This window comes from Myotis nattereri (genome assembly GCF_964212035.1).
Source record: "Myotis nattereri genome assembly, chromosome: 9".
Lineage (NCBI taxonomy): Eukaryota > Metazoa > Chordata > Mammalia > Chiroptera > Vespertilionidae > Myotis > Myotis nattereri.
This window is the reverse complement of record NC_138084.1, coordinates 32354860-32373404: the sequence shown is the minus strand read 5'-3', so window position 1 is coordinate 32373404 and position 18545 is coordinate 32354860. Positions and strand designations below refer to the sequence as shown.

General features: G+C 43.4%; 1 protein-coding gene across 3 annotated transcripts in view; it reads left to right on the top strand.

The window, feature by feature from the left end:
• INSC (INSC spindle orientation adaptor protein) overlaps window positions 1-18545 on the top strand; it is a gene marked incomplete at both ends in the record, with an annotated part of 298722 nt that overhangs the window by 230426 nt on the left and 49751 nt on the right. For all 3 annotated transcript variants that reach the window (XM_081098856.1, XM_081098855.1, XM_081098857.1), the window contains 3 exons: window positions 2204-2549; window positions 3523-3575; window positions 4711-4834. In XM_081098856.1, the coding sequence (XP_080954982.1) occupies window positions 2204-2549; window positions 3523-3575; window positions 4711-4834 (523 nt within the window). The remainder of the gene's footprint in view (window positions 1-2203; window positions 2550-3522; window positions 3576-4710; window positions 4835-18545) is intronic.

The window sequence follows — 18545 nt, the reverse complement described above, 5'->3', positions numbered from 1 at the left end:
AGTCTCCCAGTTGAACTCCCGAGGGGATACTTTGCATATTAGGCATCTATATCTATATCTATATCTATATCTATCTATATATATATACAATATATATATTAAATATGAGTTTATAAAGATAGAGTGGGCAGCAGGGCACTGTGATTTCAGGTGGTTCTCTCTCTTTCATTATACATACATATACTATATTTATATAATCTTTATAAAACATAATAGCTATTTTTATAAAGGGAGAGCAAGAAAGAAAGGTCATTGGTGACTTTTGTTTTTAACAATAGTCAAACAGTTACACCATTCAGAAAGTCCTGCTCCTACTCTATAAATAACAGTAAATATGAAGGTATGGTTTAACTGCAGTAAATAGAGCATGCCTTTATAATTTTAGTTCTGCTGGGCGCATTTGCCTCACCTAGCTGGCCTCATCAGTGCCCTCTGAGTGCTGCCCTGACTCAGAATAAAACCCATGTCCTCACTTTGTCCCACACAGCCTTACAGAAGCTGCCTCCCCGCCCCGCCCCGCCATCCCCGTCCCCGCCTACCTCACGTCATGTCCTCCATCCCTCTCTCTTCCTGGCTGATGCCGGCATCCTTGCTAGTCCTCACCCATCTCAAGGACACTCATGCCCCAGAGCCTTTGCACTTGTTGTGCTCTCTCCCTAACACAGTTTGCTCCCAGATATCCATGTAGCTCACTCCCTCATATCCTTCCAGCTTGGCTCAAATGCCCCTTTCTCAGTGAGCCTTCTCTCACCCACCTATTTTAAATTGCTGTGTCTACTGCCCCTTCCACTCCCAGCACTCTCTACCCTCCTTCCCTGTTTTCTTGTCCTTCAAAGCACGTACCACCTCCAACATATTACACGCATTGCTTATTTATTTTGGAAGTTACTTAGAAAGTTGACTGTTACCTCACTTGAATGTAAGCTTCCCAAGGGAAGTGATTTTATCTATGTGGTTGCTGTAACAACCCAGGGCTTTGAAGAGTACTTGGCACATATTCAGCACCGAGTATATATCTATAATAATAAAAGGGTAATATGCTAATTAGACTGGGCGTCATTCTGGATGTCGTTCTGGACAAAGATGGGGCCGGAAGGAAGCCTGGGTCCCAGGTGCCAAAGAGAAGCCAGTGCCGGCAGCTAGGGGAAGGAAGGCCTACTCTTGCACGAATTTCATGCATCAGGCCTCTAGTTTTTAAAATAAGTGAAAGTGGGAGGCAGGTGGGGAATGGCTTGAGGCAGACAAGACTAGGGACAAAAACACTAGTTAGACAACTGTTGCAAGGGCCTTGAGCCCAGCCTTAATGATGAGCTATGCACGTCTTCTGGCCTAATCTTCAGATGATGTTGAATCTGTCATTGTAAAATGTCTTCCTAGTTTGTCTCAATGCTTTAGGCAGATCAAAAGCCCGTGAGAGTGGAGGCTTGGCATGTTCATCTTCATTTTTCTGCAGGGCCTGGCATTTATATGATATTAAATGTGAGGCACTCAACAAATGTTCAATGCTTCATTAATGATGTTATTACTGAACTGTATTTGACTTAGTGAATTTCAGAGTGAATTATATTCAATAAAGATCTTGGGATCTCATCTACATTCTCATGCTGTTATACTAAACAGAGTTAATTTTGTCCCATTAAAAAAACAGCATACACGCTGATGATAGAAAATTGAGAAATTAGGGAAAAGTTGAAAAAAATAAAAGCCTTAGTTCCACCACTCATAAAGAACCATCAGCATTTTAGTCTTTTCTTTAAATAATTTTTTTCCAGACATAGTTTTCTAAAACACAGTCATAACAATTATGTGTTTACAGTCTCGCATACTGCTTTCCCCACTTTATTAGTGCACACATTTTTTGGGGAAAGCATTATTTTAAATAAGTGCATACAATATAACCAAGTAGTTGTACCACAGCTTACTTAACTAACATTTGATAATTACACTATTTTCAGTTTCCTCTTATTGCAAAGATCATGTGCTACTCTGAAAACTTATTGCTTATTATTTGTCTGGTCACCTGCCCCCAAAACGTCTGTGCTTCATTATCTGTGAAGATAATGAGAAATAAAATGATTAAGGTAAGTGAATGCAAGACACGGTGATGAGCACATAGGAGTTCAGTAAACATCAGGTGTCTTGGAATTGAAACCTTTGGAAATTGTGGAGGGTTGATAGCCACGGCGCTGTTCCCCGGCTGCAGGCTGCACCTGATGCAGGTGGACTCGGTCCAGCGCTGGATGGAGGACCTGAAGCTCATGACCGAGTGCGAGTGCATGTGTGTCCTGCAGGCGAAGCCCATCAGCCTGGAGGAGGATGCACAAGGCGACCTCATCCTGGCGGGCGGCCCAGGCCTTGGGGACCCCCTGCAGCTGCTGCTCAAGCGGGGCTGGGTCATCAGCACCGAGCTGCGCAGGATCGGGCAGAAGCTGGCCCAGGACCGCTGGGCGCGCGTCCACAGCATGAGCGTGCGTCTGACCTGCCACGCCCGCTCCATGGTCAGCGAGTACAGTGCGGTCAGCAGGAGCTCTTCGCAGGAGATGGGCCAGGTCAGTTGCCCTGGGTTGGGTGTGGGAGGCATGCTTCCTAGAAGAATGGGTCTAAATTCTGTGGTATCTGAACTCAACCTGCCCCAGGGACCTCCTTCCTCTTCCAGGAAAGCAGGGAAGACAGTAAGGGCGTTTACTATAAAGTGTAAACTCTGTGCTAGGAATTGTGCTCGGCCTTTTGACACACACCTCATTTAACTCGCACAACCTCTGAGGCAGATAGAGCCACTATGCGAGGCTGCGCAATGATTAAGTGTACCATTTAAGGCCCGACTGCCTGGGTTCAGATGTCAGCTCTGCTGTGTGATGTTGGCAAGTTACTTAACTTCTCTGTGCCCTAGTTCTGTCATCCTAATGAGTATAATAGTATTTGCTTCATAGAACTGTTGTGAGGACTAATTTATTACATGTACAACAGTTGACTAAAACAGTATTAGCTGCTATGTATTATTGTCCTCACTTTATAGATGAGAAAACAGAAACTCAGAGAACCCGACTAACTTGTCCAAAGTTGTGCAATAAATGGTGTCATCAGGATTCAACCTAAGCCTTTCTAATTCCAAAGCCCATGACTTCTTCTTCTCCAAGCCCAAGGTGAACCACTGGAACCCCACCCTATCATTTCTCTTTCACTGGCATTTGCTTTCCACCTTAGTGCTTTACCTTCTCCTTGCTTCACTTTGCAGGCAGTAAACTTCTACTCATGCTTGGAAGTCCAGCTCGAGCGCCCCTTCCTCTCTGAAGCATCCCAGATTGCCAGGCAGAGCTAATTGCTCAGTTTTCTTTTCTTCGAGCTCCCCAAGCAGGTGGTGGTGATCTCTTTTGTCAGATCACACTGTGTTATAATTGATGTGCCTGTTTCCCAAATCAGATGATTTGATTCTTCATCTTAATGCCCCACAGGGCCCAGTGCAGCAGTTGGTCCTCAATCAATGTTTACTGAATTGAACAAAATTGACCTATTTTTCTACAGGTTGAGAAGCTGCTAATGGAGAAATGCTCAGAGCTCTCAGCAGTCACAGAGAGGTAAATCTGGATGCTGGTAAATGTGGACAGGGTTGCGCTGTCCTCGGGCGGTGGAAGGGGCTGGCATCTTCTCCCAGAGGGAGAGTGGGAGTGGGGGAGGGCTGGTGGTGGTCTGGGAATCTCCTCCTGCTGACTTTTATCAGCAGCATTGAAAAACTCCCTTGGGATTTTCTGTCCCATTTTCAGGCCCTGGATAGAATGTACTAGTAAACAGCAGAGGAGAGGCCTGGGCATGGGAAGAAAGGATTCTTGAGGGTTGGTTTTAAGGAATAGGTTTCCCACAGCTTTGGGAAGGCCCCCTGGCCCCTAGGGTCAAGGCAAGGTGAAAGCAGACACTCACATCCTTACATTCACATGCACCATAGACAAGGATTTCACAGACACTCACTTGCTCATACACAGATATATAAACACATACTCGTGCAGTCACAGAAATACACTCATACCCTCTGCTCTGTATCTCACACACACACACACATCCATCATTTACACTCAGACACATACCCACACACACACTCAACCTCACATGTACACACACCCAGTTATGTGTTGGCATCTCCCTCACCCCTTCCGGCTCCCATGCCCTGGAAGAAAAACCTGGAGCTGGGCATCCCCCAGACCCTCATGAGGCCCTGGGCCTCCCAGGTTGGAACATTCTCAGGACATAGGGATACATTTGAGCCGGATTCCCAGAAGGTTTTCCTGCCTGGGGTGAAAATCCTCAAGGCTCCTTTCTGTGCATTGTAGGCAGCAGTTCCTTAAGGGGCATTGACATACCCCTTCAGTGAGCACCAGCAAAGCTCCCCTCCCCCTTTCCGCAGACCCTGGCTGCGGCGATGGTCGATTTTCCCAGGGAGAAGCCCAGAGGTAGGATCTGGCTGCTTTCTGGAGGCCTTTCTTCCTGGTGCCATGGACCGTTAACTCCCATCTCAGACCAGCACTTATCTGAACACTAGGAGGCCAGGAGATGAGCTGTCTGTGGAATATTCCATCTTAGACTCCCCAGGAATTGCTGTGTCCTCCCCAGGCCACTCGTGCCCCAGCAGGCCTGCAGCAGGCCCACATCTGGCCCCTGCAGTGCTCCGGGTTGACTGCCTGCTCTGGCCGTGGCCCACCCATGTTGTATTTTCCCCAGGTGCCTCCAGGTTGAGAATGAGCATGTCCTGAAGTCAATGAAGGCCTGCGTGAGCGAGACCCTGAGCACGCTGGGCCAGCACTTTGGCCAGCTGCTGGAGCTGGCCCTGACCCGGGAGGTGCAGGTCAGTGCAGGCTGGGCTGCAGGGGGAGGGGTGGGCAGAGGAACTGGGCCAGGCTGGGGGAAGCTCCAAGTCCCCTTTCTTGGAGGACATCCTCCTTAGATCACCCACGGGGGAACTCCAGCACACGAGAGACAGGGCTGTCAGGGCTGAGCAGCCTTCTCAAGCAGGTAACTCAACCCTGCACTTCCCAGAGGTAAACATTGCAGCCCAGAGAGAGAAGACACGTACTGAGGTCACACAGCACGGCCGTGGCAGGACCTGAGGCGGTTCAATCGCACTTTCAGAATTGCTCCCACCACCCTACATCTTCTCTGCTGAGTTGCTGTTCACAGTGCACACACTGGGTTTTTATCGTCCTGAAAGGCTTAAGGCACCTGAAGAAAACAAGCTGATTCTGCAAATCCCGGCACTAGAGAAGAATCTAGAAAGGTCATAGAGTCCAGTCCAGCTTCTAGGCAGACTCAAGCTTGGTTCCAGAAAGGGTGAGGGTTTCTGGAGCCAATAGGTCTACCTCCAACCCGTGGTTCACCATGAGACCTTGGCACGTGAGCCTCCTCAGCCTCGTTTTCCTCATCTACAACGTGCCACCCTGCGCTCGCTTCGGCAGCACATACGCTAAAATGGGAACAATACAGAGACGATTAGCATGGCCCCCCGCACAAGGATGGCATGCGAATTCACCAAGCGTTTCATATTTAACAAACAAACAAATCAAGGGCAACCCTTTCCCTGAGGGAAAATGAGAGAACTAAGCAAACAACATATGGAAACTGCTTAGCGCACAGTGCGGGTTAAGTACATGTTATTTCTCTCTTGCCTTTTCCTATTTTAAAAGCCTTCCATAAGGTTTTCATTCTGAAAGGTATTTACATGTTATTTATAGCTACAGAAAGATTGTGTTACATATTTGCCATTCCTTTCCCACCACCAAATAGAAGCCTTCCACAAATAACAAATCTCTCTCCATGTCGGCTTTCCTCCAAGCTCAGCCCCTCTACCGAGGCGGGACTTTGCTTTGTCTCTTGCCCGTGACTGGCTCGTTTTGCACGGGCACGGGCCCTGCTGGCCTGGCTCACCTGCTGGTCAGCGAGACTGGCCCCATGCATCCTGACCCTCCCGACCCAGGAGGACGAAGGGCACTCGTCCTGCCTTGAGAGTCTGGGGCAAGGGGAAGAGAGGGCCGGGCTGGGGTGCTGGGGCCAGCATTTAGAGCTGATGAGCAAATGCTGACAGTCACATGTAGGGGCGGGTGGAGGTTCCAGCTGGGGTCGGTGTCCCAGACTGAACCGTGAAGTCCCAGAGGGACCCACTGGAACACGAGGGCCAAATGGGGGAGTGATGAGTGAGGATCTTGAAGTTAGTGGGGGGCGGGGGGGCGCGGAGGAGGGGGACCTGGAGGGATGTTTGAGCAGGGGCTCAGGTGCTGCTGATGCTTTTTATGCCATTTTGTGTTCTCTTGCCTAAAAGTACCAGGTTCAATGAAAAGGGCCGAAATGGAAGAGTAACGTTGGATTGTACACAGAAGCCAGCTGGGTTTGGAAGCAGCCATCAGCTCTTTTATTCAGGGGCAAAGGGCAGGGAGTCTTTTTGATGCTCTAGGTTGCAGAATCCTGGGAAAAGTTTCCTGGGCTGCAAAAGCCTACTTGGGCCTTTTGGACTTTGTTTCTGATTTCTTCTAAAAGGTCTTCACACATTCATCGTATTTCATAGACAGGGATTTTGGTGTGTTTTGTTCATGGATATATATCTAGTGACTAGAACAGTACCTGGCATACAGTAGGCAGTCAATAAAGATTTACTGCCCAGCTGGCATCGCTTAGTGGTTGAGCAGTGACCTATGAACCAGGAGGTCATGGTTCGATTCTAGGTAAGGGCATATGCTTAGGTTTTGGGCTCGATCCCCAGTGGGGGGCATGCAGGAGGCAGCTGATCAATGATTCTGTCATCATTGATGTTTCTCTCTCTCCCTCTCCTTTCCTCTCTGAAATAAAAAAAATATATATATTTAAAAAATATTTACTAATGAACAAATAGTAAGCAGTATATTTCAAACTTACATACTCACAGATCTCTTTTTATTCTTAAAAAGCATCTATTCACTTATAATGGGATGCTGGTGCTTTAGAAAATGCAATTTGGGAAACGCTTTTTTTTTTTTTTCTTCTCACCAGGGAGCCATACAGGTTCTTGAGCAATGCTCTTCCTACTCCCCCACCCCACAGTACTTACCAAAAGGGCAGTGATATCCTAGCACTATTCTGCACTGGCCTGGTCCATCCTGGAATGTTACCAGACCCAAGATGTGTCACTGGCAATGATTGTGTTCAGAGGTTCCAATAAGGCTATGATCAATATACGTGGAGAATAGGCGGAGGAGCAGGGGATGTTTACTCTAATGATGGACACTCTACTACCTCCAAAGTTCTGTGATTTGAAAGGAAAGAAGGACCTCAGGCCAGTGGAGCAAATTTACAAGACCTTCTATGTGAAAAGAAGTTTATGAAGCAGCTAGAGGCCTGGTGCATGAAAATTTGTGCACTTGGGGGTGGGGAGGGTCCCTCAGCCCGGCCTGCACCCTCTTGCAGTCTGAGACCCCTTGGGGGATGTCCACCTGCCAGCTTAGGCCCACTCCCCGAGGGATTGGGCCTAAGCTGGCAGTCGAACATCCTTCTAGCACCCAGGAGCCCTTGGGGGATGTCCTACTGATGGACCCCTTGGGGAGTGGGCCTAAGCCATCAGTCGGACATCCTTAGCCCTGCCGAGGAGGCAGGAAAGGCTCCTGACACTGCCACTGTGCTCACAGCCGTCAGCCTGGCTTGTGACTGAGTGGAGCTCCCCCTGTGGGAGTGCATTTACCACCGGGGGCAGCTCCTGCATTGAGCGTCTGCCCCCTGGTGGTCAATGCGCATAATAGCAACTGGTGTTCTGCCATTAGGGTCAATTTGCATGTTACCCTTTTATTATATAGTATAGGGCTGCCTCACAGGGGAAGGGACTGCCTTAGGAACTCCCCACCACTGAGATGGGCAAGGCATGCCTGGGAGGACATCGGCAGGGGATGGAGGTTAGGCTGAGTGACTTGCAAGGGTTCTTCCAATCTTGAGAGTATACGATTCTATGAATGCGGGTACTGTAGGGTTGTCTGAGCATGGACTTTGGAGTCATATCAGGCTTCAAATCCTGGCCATGCTACTTACTGGGTATGCAAACTTGGGCAAGTTACTTAATTACACTGATCCTCAGTTTCCTCACCTCTACAGTGAGGCTTAAACGAAATAACATGTAGTATTGGGTGGCATTCTTCTGCATGTGTCAACTGACTTATTCACAAAAACCAATAGTAAGCTTTGCTAAAAAATAACAACTCCTAATCACCTAATTAATTATTAAAATAATTTAACTACTTGGTGGTCATGGAAAAATTTAAGTTTTAAATTTTGGGAGTCACGAGTGGGAAATTAATGAGCATTGATGCTTAGTCTCTCTGGGAATAAAGGGTTAGCCATGTGGGAGGTAAGGGGAAAAGACTTGACTTACAAAAACCTATCTATTTGAAGATGACTTCTAAGGCCCTCTCCATTGAACTGCTGGCTCAGCTTCATGTGGATAGTTGTTGTATTTATTCATCCTTTCATTCCATTAATCCCTTTTTCTTTTAGTTTGAACTAGCACATTGATGCTAATAAAACTGACTGGGAATGCATTTTTTTAAAATAAATTTTTTATTGATTTCAGAGAGGAAAGGAGAGGGAGAGAGAGATAGAAACATCAATGATGAGAGAGAATATTTGATTGGCTGCTTCCTGCATGCCCCACATTGGGGATCGAGCCCACAACCCGGGCATGTGCCCTGACCAGGAATCAAACTGGTGACCTCTTGGTTCCTGGATTGACTCAGAACCACTGAGCCACACCAGCCAGGCAAGGGGAATGTAGTTTGGCTCTGTGGCTAAGTGAGCTTGTTAAAACTTTATCTCACAAGTTTCCCCTTCATGGCCCAGGCAGAGCTGGACAACCTTGGGCCTCACCTGAGGGACAAACACCTATCCTGTAACAAAGGTCAAACCAGAGGGACACTTTCTAAGTGAAGAGGGGCAGGCAACAAGCTGAGCATATTCAGTTCCTTCTTCCAAACTCACTCAACTCATCCCTAACCTCTCAGCCTGGTGACATGAAGGGGTAGGGAGTGAAGCCAACAGATGGTGATGCAGAAATCCCATCAGGGGAGCAGGAGAAGTGGGAACCAAGTATCCTCCTGCTATACTGAGGCAGGAGTGTGGCTGTGCCCCTTGGAGAAGGAGGTCAGCTGTCCGCGGAGCAATCCTTTTCCACCTTTATGAAGCCATTTCACCAAATAACAACTCCTACTCCTTTTCAGACTCTTTGGAATCACAGTGGGCAATTTTGACTTTGCTCCCAGCAGGCTCGGAAATGACTAACAATATTACCTTCATTAAATTAACTCTAAAGAGGCTTTCTAGCTAAAGCTTAAAATTGCTTTTCTGTTTTATTCCCCACTCTCCGATTTAGCTCAGCTCTGTTGTCTAAAATAGGTACTTAGCCTGGCTGGTGTGGTTCAGTGGTTGAGCATTGACAAATGAACTAGGAGGTCACAGTTCGATTCCTGGTCAGGGCACATGCTGGGGTTGCGGGTTCCATCCCTGGTAGAGGGTGTGCAGGAGGCAGCCGATCAATGATTCTCATAATTGATGTTTCTATTTCTCTCTCCCTCTCCCTTCCTCTCTGAAATCAATAAAAATCAATCAATCAATCAATCAATCAGCAGTTAGAGGCTGCCATGTGATTAAATGACAACACAAAGATAATCCAAACATAATGGCCAGATGAGAAATATAAAGATGTCAAAAAAAATTAATATAGTCTCCTATCTCATTTTAAAGTTCCCTTGGGAAAATAAAGTAAAAGAAAAAAGAAAACCAAACCCCTTTGCCCTCAGGAGTAATTCAAAGCCCCAAATGGTTAATATAATTGTTTTCAATTTTCTTGCTCATCTCAGCCAGGAGGGTCTCATCCCAGTGTGTGTGGGGAGTCGCATTTCCTTGGGCAGACAGTCCAGGCTGTCTCTCCAGCAGTGGAAGGGGTTCCATCAGGGCTTCTCAATTTATCTTTCCCCACCATCGGTGAAAGGGCCAAGAGTAAGTACATTGGATACACAATCTTATCACAACCTTACCCCTCCATTCGCAGTGTTAAAACAGGCTAACCCTCAATTGCTAGAGCAGGGACTCCAGGCATCATGTTGTCCCAGACTCCACCCTTGTAGCCAGAGTCCTTACAGACACTCCTCTGTACCTGGGAGAAGATGGTGGTGGTGACACCGTATTGGTTGCAGCTGCAGCAGGTTGTCACTCAATTTATTTCATGTGTCTATAGTCCACAAGGATTTATCAACATACATTCACTGGGGGAAGCATCCTTTCTCTTCGAGGGTGTTTGATAAGTTTTCATCTTCCTGCAAAGTCAGGCATTTGCTTCCCAAGGACTTACTGATTTGTATCCTGGCCTAGCCAGCATTTTTAATATTCTTACTTCCTAGCTCCCCTCTGAATGCTGTGTTTCTGCTACCTGAGGCTGCGTTGATCTGGGCTCCTTGGAGTGAATTAGGCCGATGGTCTTCAAACCACCCCAGTGCACTGTGTTCTCCAGGTTTCCGAAGATTTCCCTGGAGAAATGCAAGCACATGTAGTTTTAAGGAAATTAATTTCCAGATCTCCCATTTTTATTTGTTCCTTCCCTAAAGCGATTCTCCCAATATTATCAGAGTTTATAGTGTCCTATTCCTTTCTGAAGGAAAGGCATACTCATCACTCATCCAAAACTTACAGCGCGTTGCCTGGCTGTGCAGACACCTTGGGACGGTAGTGGCGAGATCAAGCCAAGGAGAAGCTTCATTCATGAACCATAAAGCCCGTTGGCCTCCACGAATTGCTTTACATATATTTCTGTTGAGCAAGGCATTAGAAATTGTGTCTTTTGCCCAATGTGGGACTTTTCTGAATTCAGATAAATGGGAGAGAGAGAGAGAAAGAGAGATTATAAAAGTTTCCCATTTACCTTATCCCTCTCATCTCCATTTCATCTCCAATGTGCATGGCTCTTGAGGGACATTCTCCTCAGACAAAGGAAAGAAAGCACTGGTAGCACACATAGAACCCTAAGATGTTTTTTTGGTTTTTTTGGTTGGGGGGGGGGGGAGAACATAATTAAATGCAAGCATTTTTTCAGCTATATTTTATCCTCAGTCCTATGTCATTAACTGTAAAGAAAAGTATCTTTGAAAACTCAAAGACACTAAAGGTTAATGAGATTGACTCTTTTCAAAGTAATTGAGATATTTTTTAGAACAACCACATTTTTCAAGCTATAGTGGTTAGAATCTACAGAGACAAGTTTTACATGATTTTTTTTCAGATTTGGTGCACATTACTTAAGAATGCAGTTAAAGCCTAAATTGTCGAAACATTTAATGACATATTTATAGTAATTTACTTCCTGTTAACAAAAGATAAAATTAATTTTTTGCAGCTGAACTAATTACTTTAAGCAGTAAATTCCTTTTTTCTTCTCTAAATACTTGAAGTGTGATCATGAGAGCTACTAAATATAATCAGATGCTTTCTCATTTGTTCTCACATCTTATTTCATTGTCCTGTAAAATGAACAGCAGAGTTTAATGCATATACACACCTGTTTGCTGAAGGAATGCAATGCCATTTTATCATATTTTTAGATTTACAATGAATTTACAGTGTTAGCTGCATATTACTTTGAATTATTAAAATATTAGTAAATTGTTTTATTTTGGCTTTATAACATATACAAATAAGTAAAAAATTATTTTTGGCCCTAACCGGTTTGGCTCAGTGGATAGAGCATCGGCCTGCGGACTGAAGGGTCCCAGGTTCGATTCCGGTCAAAGGCATGTACCTTGGTTGCGTGCACATCCCCAGTAGGGGGTGTGCAGGAGGCAGCTGATCGATGTTTCTCTCTCATCGATGTTTCTAACTCTCTCCCTTCCTCTCTGTAAAAATCAATAAAATATATATTTAAAAAAATAAAAAAAATTATTTTTGGTCTATATTATTTTAATATTGACAGTTTTTAGCATTTTCCCTTAAAGCAGTGGTTCTCAACCTGTGGGTCTCGACCCCTTTGGGGATCGAACGACCCTTTCACAGGGTCACCTAAGACCGTTGGAAAACACATATATAATTACATATTGTTTTTGTGATTAATCACTATGCTTTAATTATGTTCAATTTGTAACAATGAAATTGGGGGTCACCACAACATGAGGAACTGTATTAAAGGGTCATGGCATTAGGTAGGTTGAGAACCACTGCCTTAGAGAATGATTTCCATTAATTATTGTAGGTGTTTTTTTTTTGTTGTTGTTGTTGTTTTTTAGAATCTTTTGAAACACATATCAACACATTTTTTAACTAAAAATAAAGTCAGGTCTTTATTGAGAGAAAGTTAAGTTGGTTTGGCTGATTGACTTGACTAAAAGAACTGTCTTTGCCAATTTGTTTACAGGGTAGGTATTTTCCACAAATTAAATAAACAAAAGCTATAGCTTCAAGGTTTTGGTAAAACATATTTGAAACATCCAAAAATATTTATTTAAAAAGTTGCATTGGCAATAATATTAATAATATTTTGAGTTTCCTAATTCTTTTGGAATAATTTGGATAACCAAGATTCTCTTAGTGAAAAGAGCAGTGGGTATAATTAATAGTTCCTTGATAAGCCTTGGTAAAGTACTTTTTGGAATTTTTCCCAGAAATTGAAATAGTGAATGAATATCTGTAATGACTAGGTAACAAATTCTTTTGCAAATCAAATGGTTTCCAATTCTTTGCTTTTACCACTGTAAAGGAGGACCAATTTAGAGGAGTTATCAGCTGGCAGATCATTAAAAATAGTGTGTGATGATAGATCACTATGTGATTACATAACTCAGAATTTGCTCAAAGGGCTGAATAACTTGGCTATCCAACTTGGCTATATAACTCCCATCCCTCTTTATAGATTTATGGGAACAAGATTTTTCAGGGTTTGCATCTAAAAATATAACACTAAGTCAATATTCAATCATGGATATGTGGATGAATTAGAAAATCTTAAAAGAATAAAAAGCCTGGCCAGGCTGGTGTGGCTCAGTAGTTGAGCCCTAGACACATGAACAAAGAGGTCACCAGTTCCATTCCTGGTCAGAGTACATGCCCAGGTTATGGACTTGGTCCCCAGTTGGGGGTGTGCAGTAGGAAGCATCATTGTTTCTCTTTCTCATTGATGTTGCTATCTCTCTGTCCCTCTCCTTTCCTCTCTCTCTCTCAAAAAACAACAAACACCCACAAAAAAACAAACACCTCATTCATCTTATTAAGAGATCTATTTATAATATTTTAAGCTTTATGATTTATAATTATTTATTAAATTTATAATCTATATTGTTTTGACCCTTAGTACAGATGATAATTGTAATGCTAACGCAACCAAGAAGAGACTATTTTTAAACACTTATCACCTTACAGCTGTTCTCAACCTGTGGGTCTCGAACAATGAAAATACATCCTGCATATCAGATATTTACATTACTATTCATAACAGTAGCAAAATTACAGTTAGGAAGTAGCAACGAAAATAATTTTATGGTTGGGGGTCACCACAACATGAGGAACTGTATTAAAGGGTTGCGGCATTAGGAAGGTTGAGAACCACTGCCTTAGAATCAGAGGAAATAAAATAAAATTTCAAATTTCAATGTTAAGTATGATAAGGGTGATCAATAACACACTTTAACACTTAAATGTATGACATCAATATAAAAGTCTGAGGGAGAATTGGGATGGAAATATAAGTATAAAAAGGAAAATGCAAATCGTTCAAATGTTAAGAGATTATTGATGTATTTCTAAATGGATGATGATGCCATCAAGTTGTTTTGGTATTTAGATTTCATTGAATACATCTGTAAGAGTAGTACAGTGGTTATATTTTATGTCAATATTTACAATCTGTTACCTCCTTCCCTACTTTTTTTTAAAAAATATAAGATGAAAAATTTTCCCTGTCAAGGAAAGAATGTTCAAGGTATCATATATTTTTTTTACAATTCTTTTAGGGCTTAATGAGAAAAAAAACTTGAGTAGGATGCACAGGTGCTATGGTTCCTTGTCAGGATGGCTGCTGGCCCTGCCCCATGCTGAATTGCTTAGGACTCAGTGATGGCGAACCTTTTGAGCTCAGCGTGTCAGCATTTTGAAAAACCCTAACTTAACTCTGGTGCCTTGTCACATATAGAAATTTTTTGATATTTGAAACCATAGTAAAACAAAGACTTATATTTTTGATATTTATTTTATATATTGAAATGCCATTTAACAAAGAAAAATCAACCAAAAAAATGAGTTTGCATGTCACCTCTGACACGCGTGTCATAGGTTCGCCATCACTGGCTTAGGTCTTGAGCAATCTTCAAGGGAGGGTACTCCTGAAATCTGGCCTTTATGCACCTATTGAGTCCCTTGGTCATGTGATTCTCAGAGCACTGTCTTTCCATCTCTGAATATTTTAGCCTTGAGTAGCATTCTTTCCGCTGCATCTTTTGTGTGTGCAGTAACAAATTCTGCCTCCAGCATTCTCTTGCCTTCTGTTACTCCCCTCCTGTTTTCAGAGAAACTCAGCTGAATTTCTAAGTTTGCCCTGCATCTCATGTGAGTTTGTTTCATTCTCTAATTCATAGAATGAGCACCAGTTGCTGGATTTGATAGGCTTTCCTGCTTTGACTTCTCTTTCTTGCACATTTCCCTACCCCCACCAAAAAAAACCCACACAAAAAACCCAAAATAAACAAACAAACAAACAAACAAACAAAACACATTCTTTTAGATTTGAGGATGTGCCTTATTGAGAGAAATGAAATAAATTAAGGTCTGGGTCTCCCCCAAACCTCCAGTTTTAAGACATCTTATCCACACTTGCCTCCCTCAATTGGATATTCTCACTGAGGAGCTATTTCTCTATCAAACCAATAGCCAATCTGAGCCTGGATGGAATTATTATATTGTCTGTCTCCTACTGAGTATGTCCAATCTTTCTGTGTCTTTCCTCAGAGTCCTAACTTATGCATTTCTCCAATATGTTCTCTTAGGACACAGACAACACTATAGCCACATATTCAAAACATTTCACCTAGAGATTTATCCTTTGAATATTTCATGCTGATCTCTGCATTCGTTTTCTGTGCCCCAGAGCTTCATTAATGCCCAACAACAATCATTTTTATTCTATCTTATAATTTTAAGGGTCAAGAATTTGGTCCAGGCGTGGCTGAGTGATTCTTCTGTTCCATGAGGCATCAACAGAGCTCACTTGGTGGTATTTGCCTGGCAAATGGTTTGCAGAGTCTTAGAAAGCGTCATCTTGTGTGTGGTCTCTTGGAGGGGGTGGCTGGAAAGTGTGTCTCAAGTGAGACTATTGATCAGAGACTACATATGGCTTCTCCAGCATGGCAGCCTCAGGGTTATCACACTTCGTACATGGTAACTCAGGACTCCGACAAGACTGTCCCAAGGAGTCTGAGTGGCAGCTTCAAGGCTTCTTATGACCTAGTCGTGGACATACTAGAACATCACTTCTGCCAAGTGCTGGCTTCTGTTGGTTATTGAGGCCATTCCAGATTCAAAAGGAGAGAAATTAGAGCCCACATCTCTCTGGGAGGAATAGCAAAGCATTTGTGACCATCTTTAACATACTGCCCCCTGTCCAATCAGCCCATATTTATGTAGCCCTTGTGCATAGCTGGGCTGCCCTAATCATGCCCAACTGTGGATTCTCCCCCTGAAGCTCCAGAAAGAGGCCTCCTAATATTTTGCTGGCTCCTTCTGAGAAGCTCATTCCAGGCAGTTGTTTGAGAGTTTACCTCTCTTGATAAATATCACCGAGTTGCAGTCATTCTTTCTGATTGAAAAACAATGAAAAATCTATCCTCCTTTTCTAATTTCTTATTTAGAGCAGTTAAATTGCATGCATCTCTTTAACTCTTTCTTATCCCTCCCTCTTGCTTATATCTCATTGTTGTGTTTCACATCTGCATAGTCTAACTTTTAAGGAAATATATCTGCCATTCAGCCTATTTGGTTTACTTTCCTTTATTTTGTTTCCATTTTTTTCAACACTCTTTTCATGATATAGGGTGAAGCACATTTTTGAAACTTATCCAATTCCTCATTGACTTCCTGAAAAATAAATAGACTTCAGAGACTGTGTGAGTTTAAAGCTGACACCAAGATAGAATATGATAAGAAATGCCTGTGAGAGATAAAGGGAAGGAAGCAGGAGTGGGGAGAGAAAACTACGTTGCTGTTCTGACAACTGAGAAAGAGGAAGAAGGAAGAATTGAGTAGAAAGAGACTCAGAATTTTCAAGTCAAAGTCACCCATGAGAGGAGTCCCCTGTCCCACAGTCACGGCCTGCACTGCGGTCAGACACAGCTGGGCGTAGGTCAGGGGAAGTGTCATCTTGGCCAGAACCCAGTGGTGGATCCCCAGGGGCAGCAGCTGGGACTGTCACCTCTGCCCCTGCAGCAGGAACCCTGGCCACCAGAGGGCAGAGTGTTGTAGATGCTGATGGAAGCCAGGATGGAGGCTGGATACTTTCATCTCTACTGGTCCCGCTGAGGTCCCGCTGACAAGGAAGGAGAAGGAGTCACTGACTTTTGGAAACAGGAAGTCCGATTCACATGGTTAAGACCCAGCTTCACTATGTACCACGTGCCAGATTTCTGAGTCTCGGTTTCCTCAATTGTGTAATAAAGTTTGGACAACACTTCTCAGGGCCCATCCAGCTCTGACGTTTTATGATACGTTGGCCTTGGTGATTTCAGAGGAGCCGTTGCACTCATGCCTTTCCACATATTTTACCTGTGAACATGACGCTAAACACTTTTCATGGTCAGAGAGCTGGTACACTGAGACATAGCTGGGGGGTAATGACAGTAATATGCACACGGACATTAAAAGAAATTATTCTCAGACATAAATTGCCTAATAGTGTCAGGTGATTGCAAAAGACATTGGGTTTGGCTTGTTTAATGTAATGCTAATTTGCTTCAAGTGCAAACACTAATCAGGAACATTAGGTGATTATCATTGAGGTATAGGACCCCGTATAAGACATCTGCATTTCCATGTGAGCATTAGTATCACTTATGTAACTGCTTACCGTAATGAGAGGGGAGGCTTCTAAGAAATAGGCTCATTATAGAGATTTGTAGTGACAAATTTTGATTATTAATTTTACCTTTTGTTGAATATCTTACAAAAGGCATCTATCAGATCTTAGGGGATAATTTTTATATTTATGTAATTTGATTAGATACACACTTAATCTTAGTGTGAAGAACCCTATGAGTTTGAATAAAGTAGAAAAAGAGGGGGAGCCATTTATGTGGAGCCTCAATCCCCTTAGTTTCAATCATGTTACAAATGGGGAAACAGAGGACTAGGGAGTTCATCGCAATTGCCCAAGATCACAAAAACAGTTTTGTTTCTCAGTGCCAGGTACCTTTAAAAGTTCTTTATATGTTTTGACAACTTAAATAGATGGATATAATCACCATAATCATAATACATACTGTTGTTGCCACCATTTTTCAGATGACAAAACTGAGGCAAATAGGGCTAAGTTACTTGCTCTAGGGCTGTGGTCTGCAAACTGCGGCTCGCAAGCCACATGCGGCTCTTTGGCCCCTTGAGTGTGGCTCTTCCTAAGCCTTAGGAGTACCCTAATTAAGTTAATAACAATGTACCTACCTATATAAGTTTAAGTTTAAAAAATTTGGCTTTCAAAAGAAATTTCAATCATTGTACTATTGATATTTAGCTCTGTTGACTAATGAGTTTGCCAACCACTGCTCTAGGGCACATACACAGAAGTTGTAGTCAAGATGTGAACCCAGGCAGTTTGGCTCTGAAATCCACGCTTTTACCATACACACTCTTCCTGATCAACATAGTGTGTTAAAAAAGGCAAGCTGGACTAGAACTCAGATCTCATTAAGTATCTTTTCCATAATACCAGAGTTAATAAAAAATAAATCCATTTAATATTTTAAAATAAACATGGCAACTGAAAGCGCAAAAGTGGCAGCTCAGAGCACCCATCTCTGAAGATCTTACTTTCTTGCATGAGGCCTTCCCAAAGGCAGCTCTCCCCCATCTCCATTTCCACACCTCTCAGAAAAAAACCTCAAGAAATCAGCATTAATTAGCAGGCAGGAATCATTGATTAATGAGTAACATGCTTCAAAGCAAATGGCTGATTATGAAGTGGGTTCAAGATACCTGAAAAGGTTTTTCTTAGAAATAACCTAACTCTTCTAGGAATAATGTTCTCACCTTGATACATTTACTATTTGTTTTCTTTCCACCCTCCCTGGGTTCTGTGTATAGTGTTCCCAGCCCTCTCACCACTAGCCTGGGATTCCTCAGCCTTGATCAGTGCAGCATTCCTCACCGAATTTGCCCATGTTTGGACAGGACCAGGGCGGCTGTTTTGGCCTGGCTAGAGACCCAATGCAAGCATGCCACCAACCCCCGTTAAGCTACTGTAGAGTAGAGTGCTTCTTTTGACTTAACCCCTTACTTAGCTGGGGTTCTCTGTTGGCTAATAGCCATCCAAAAAT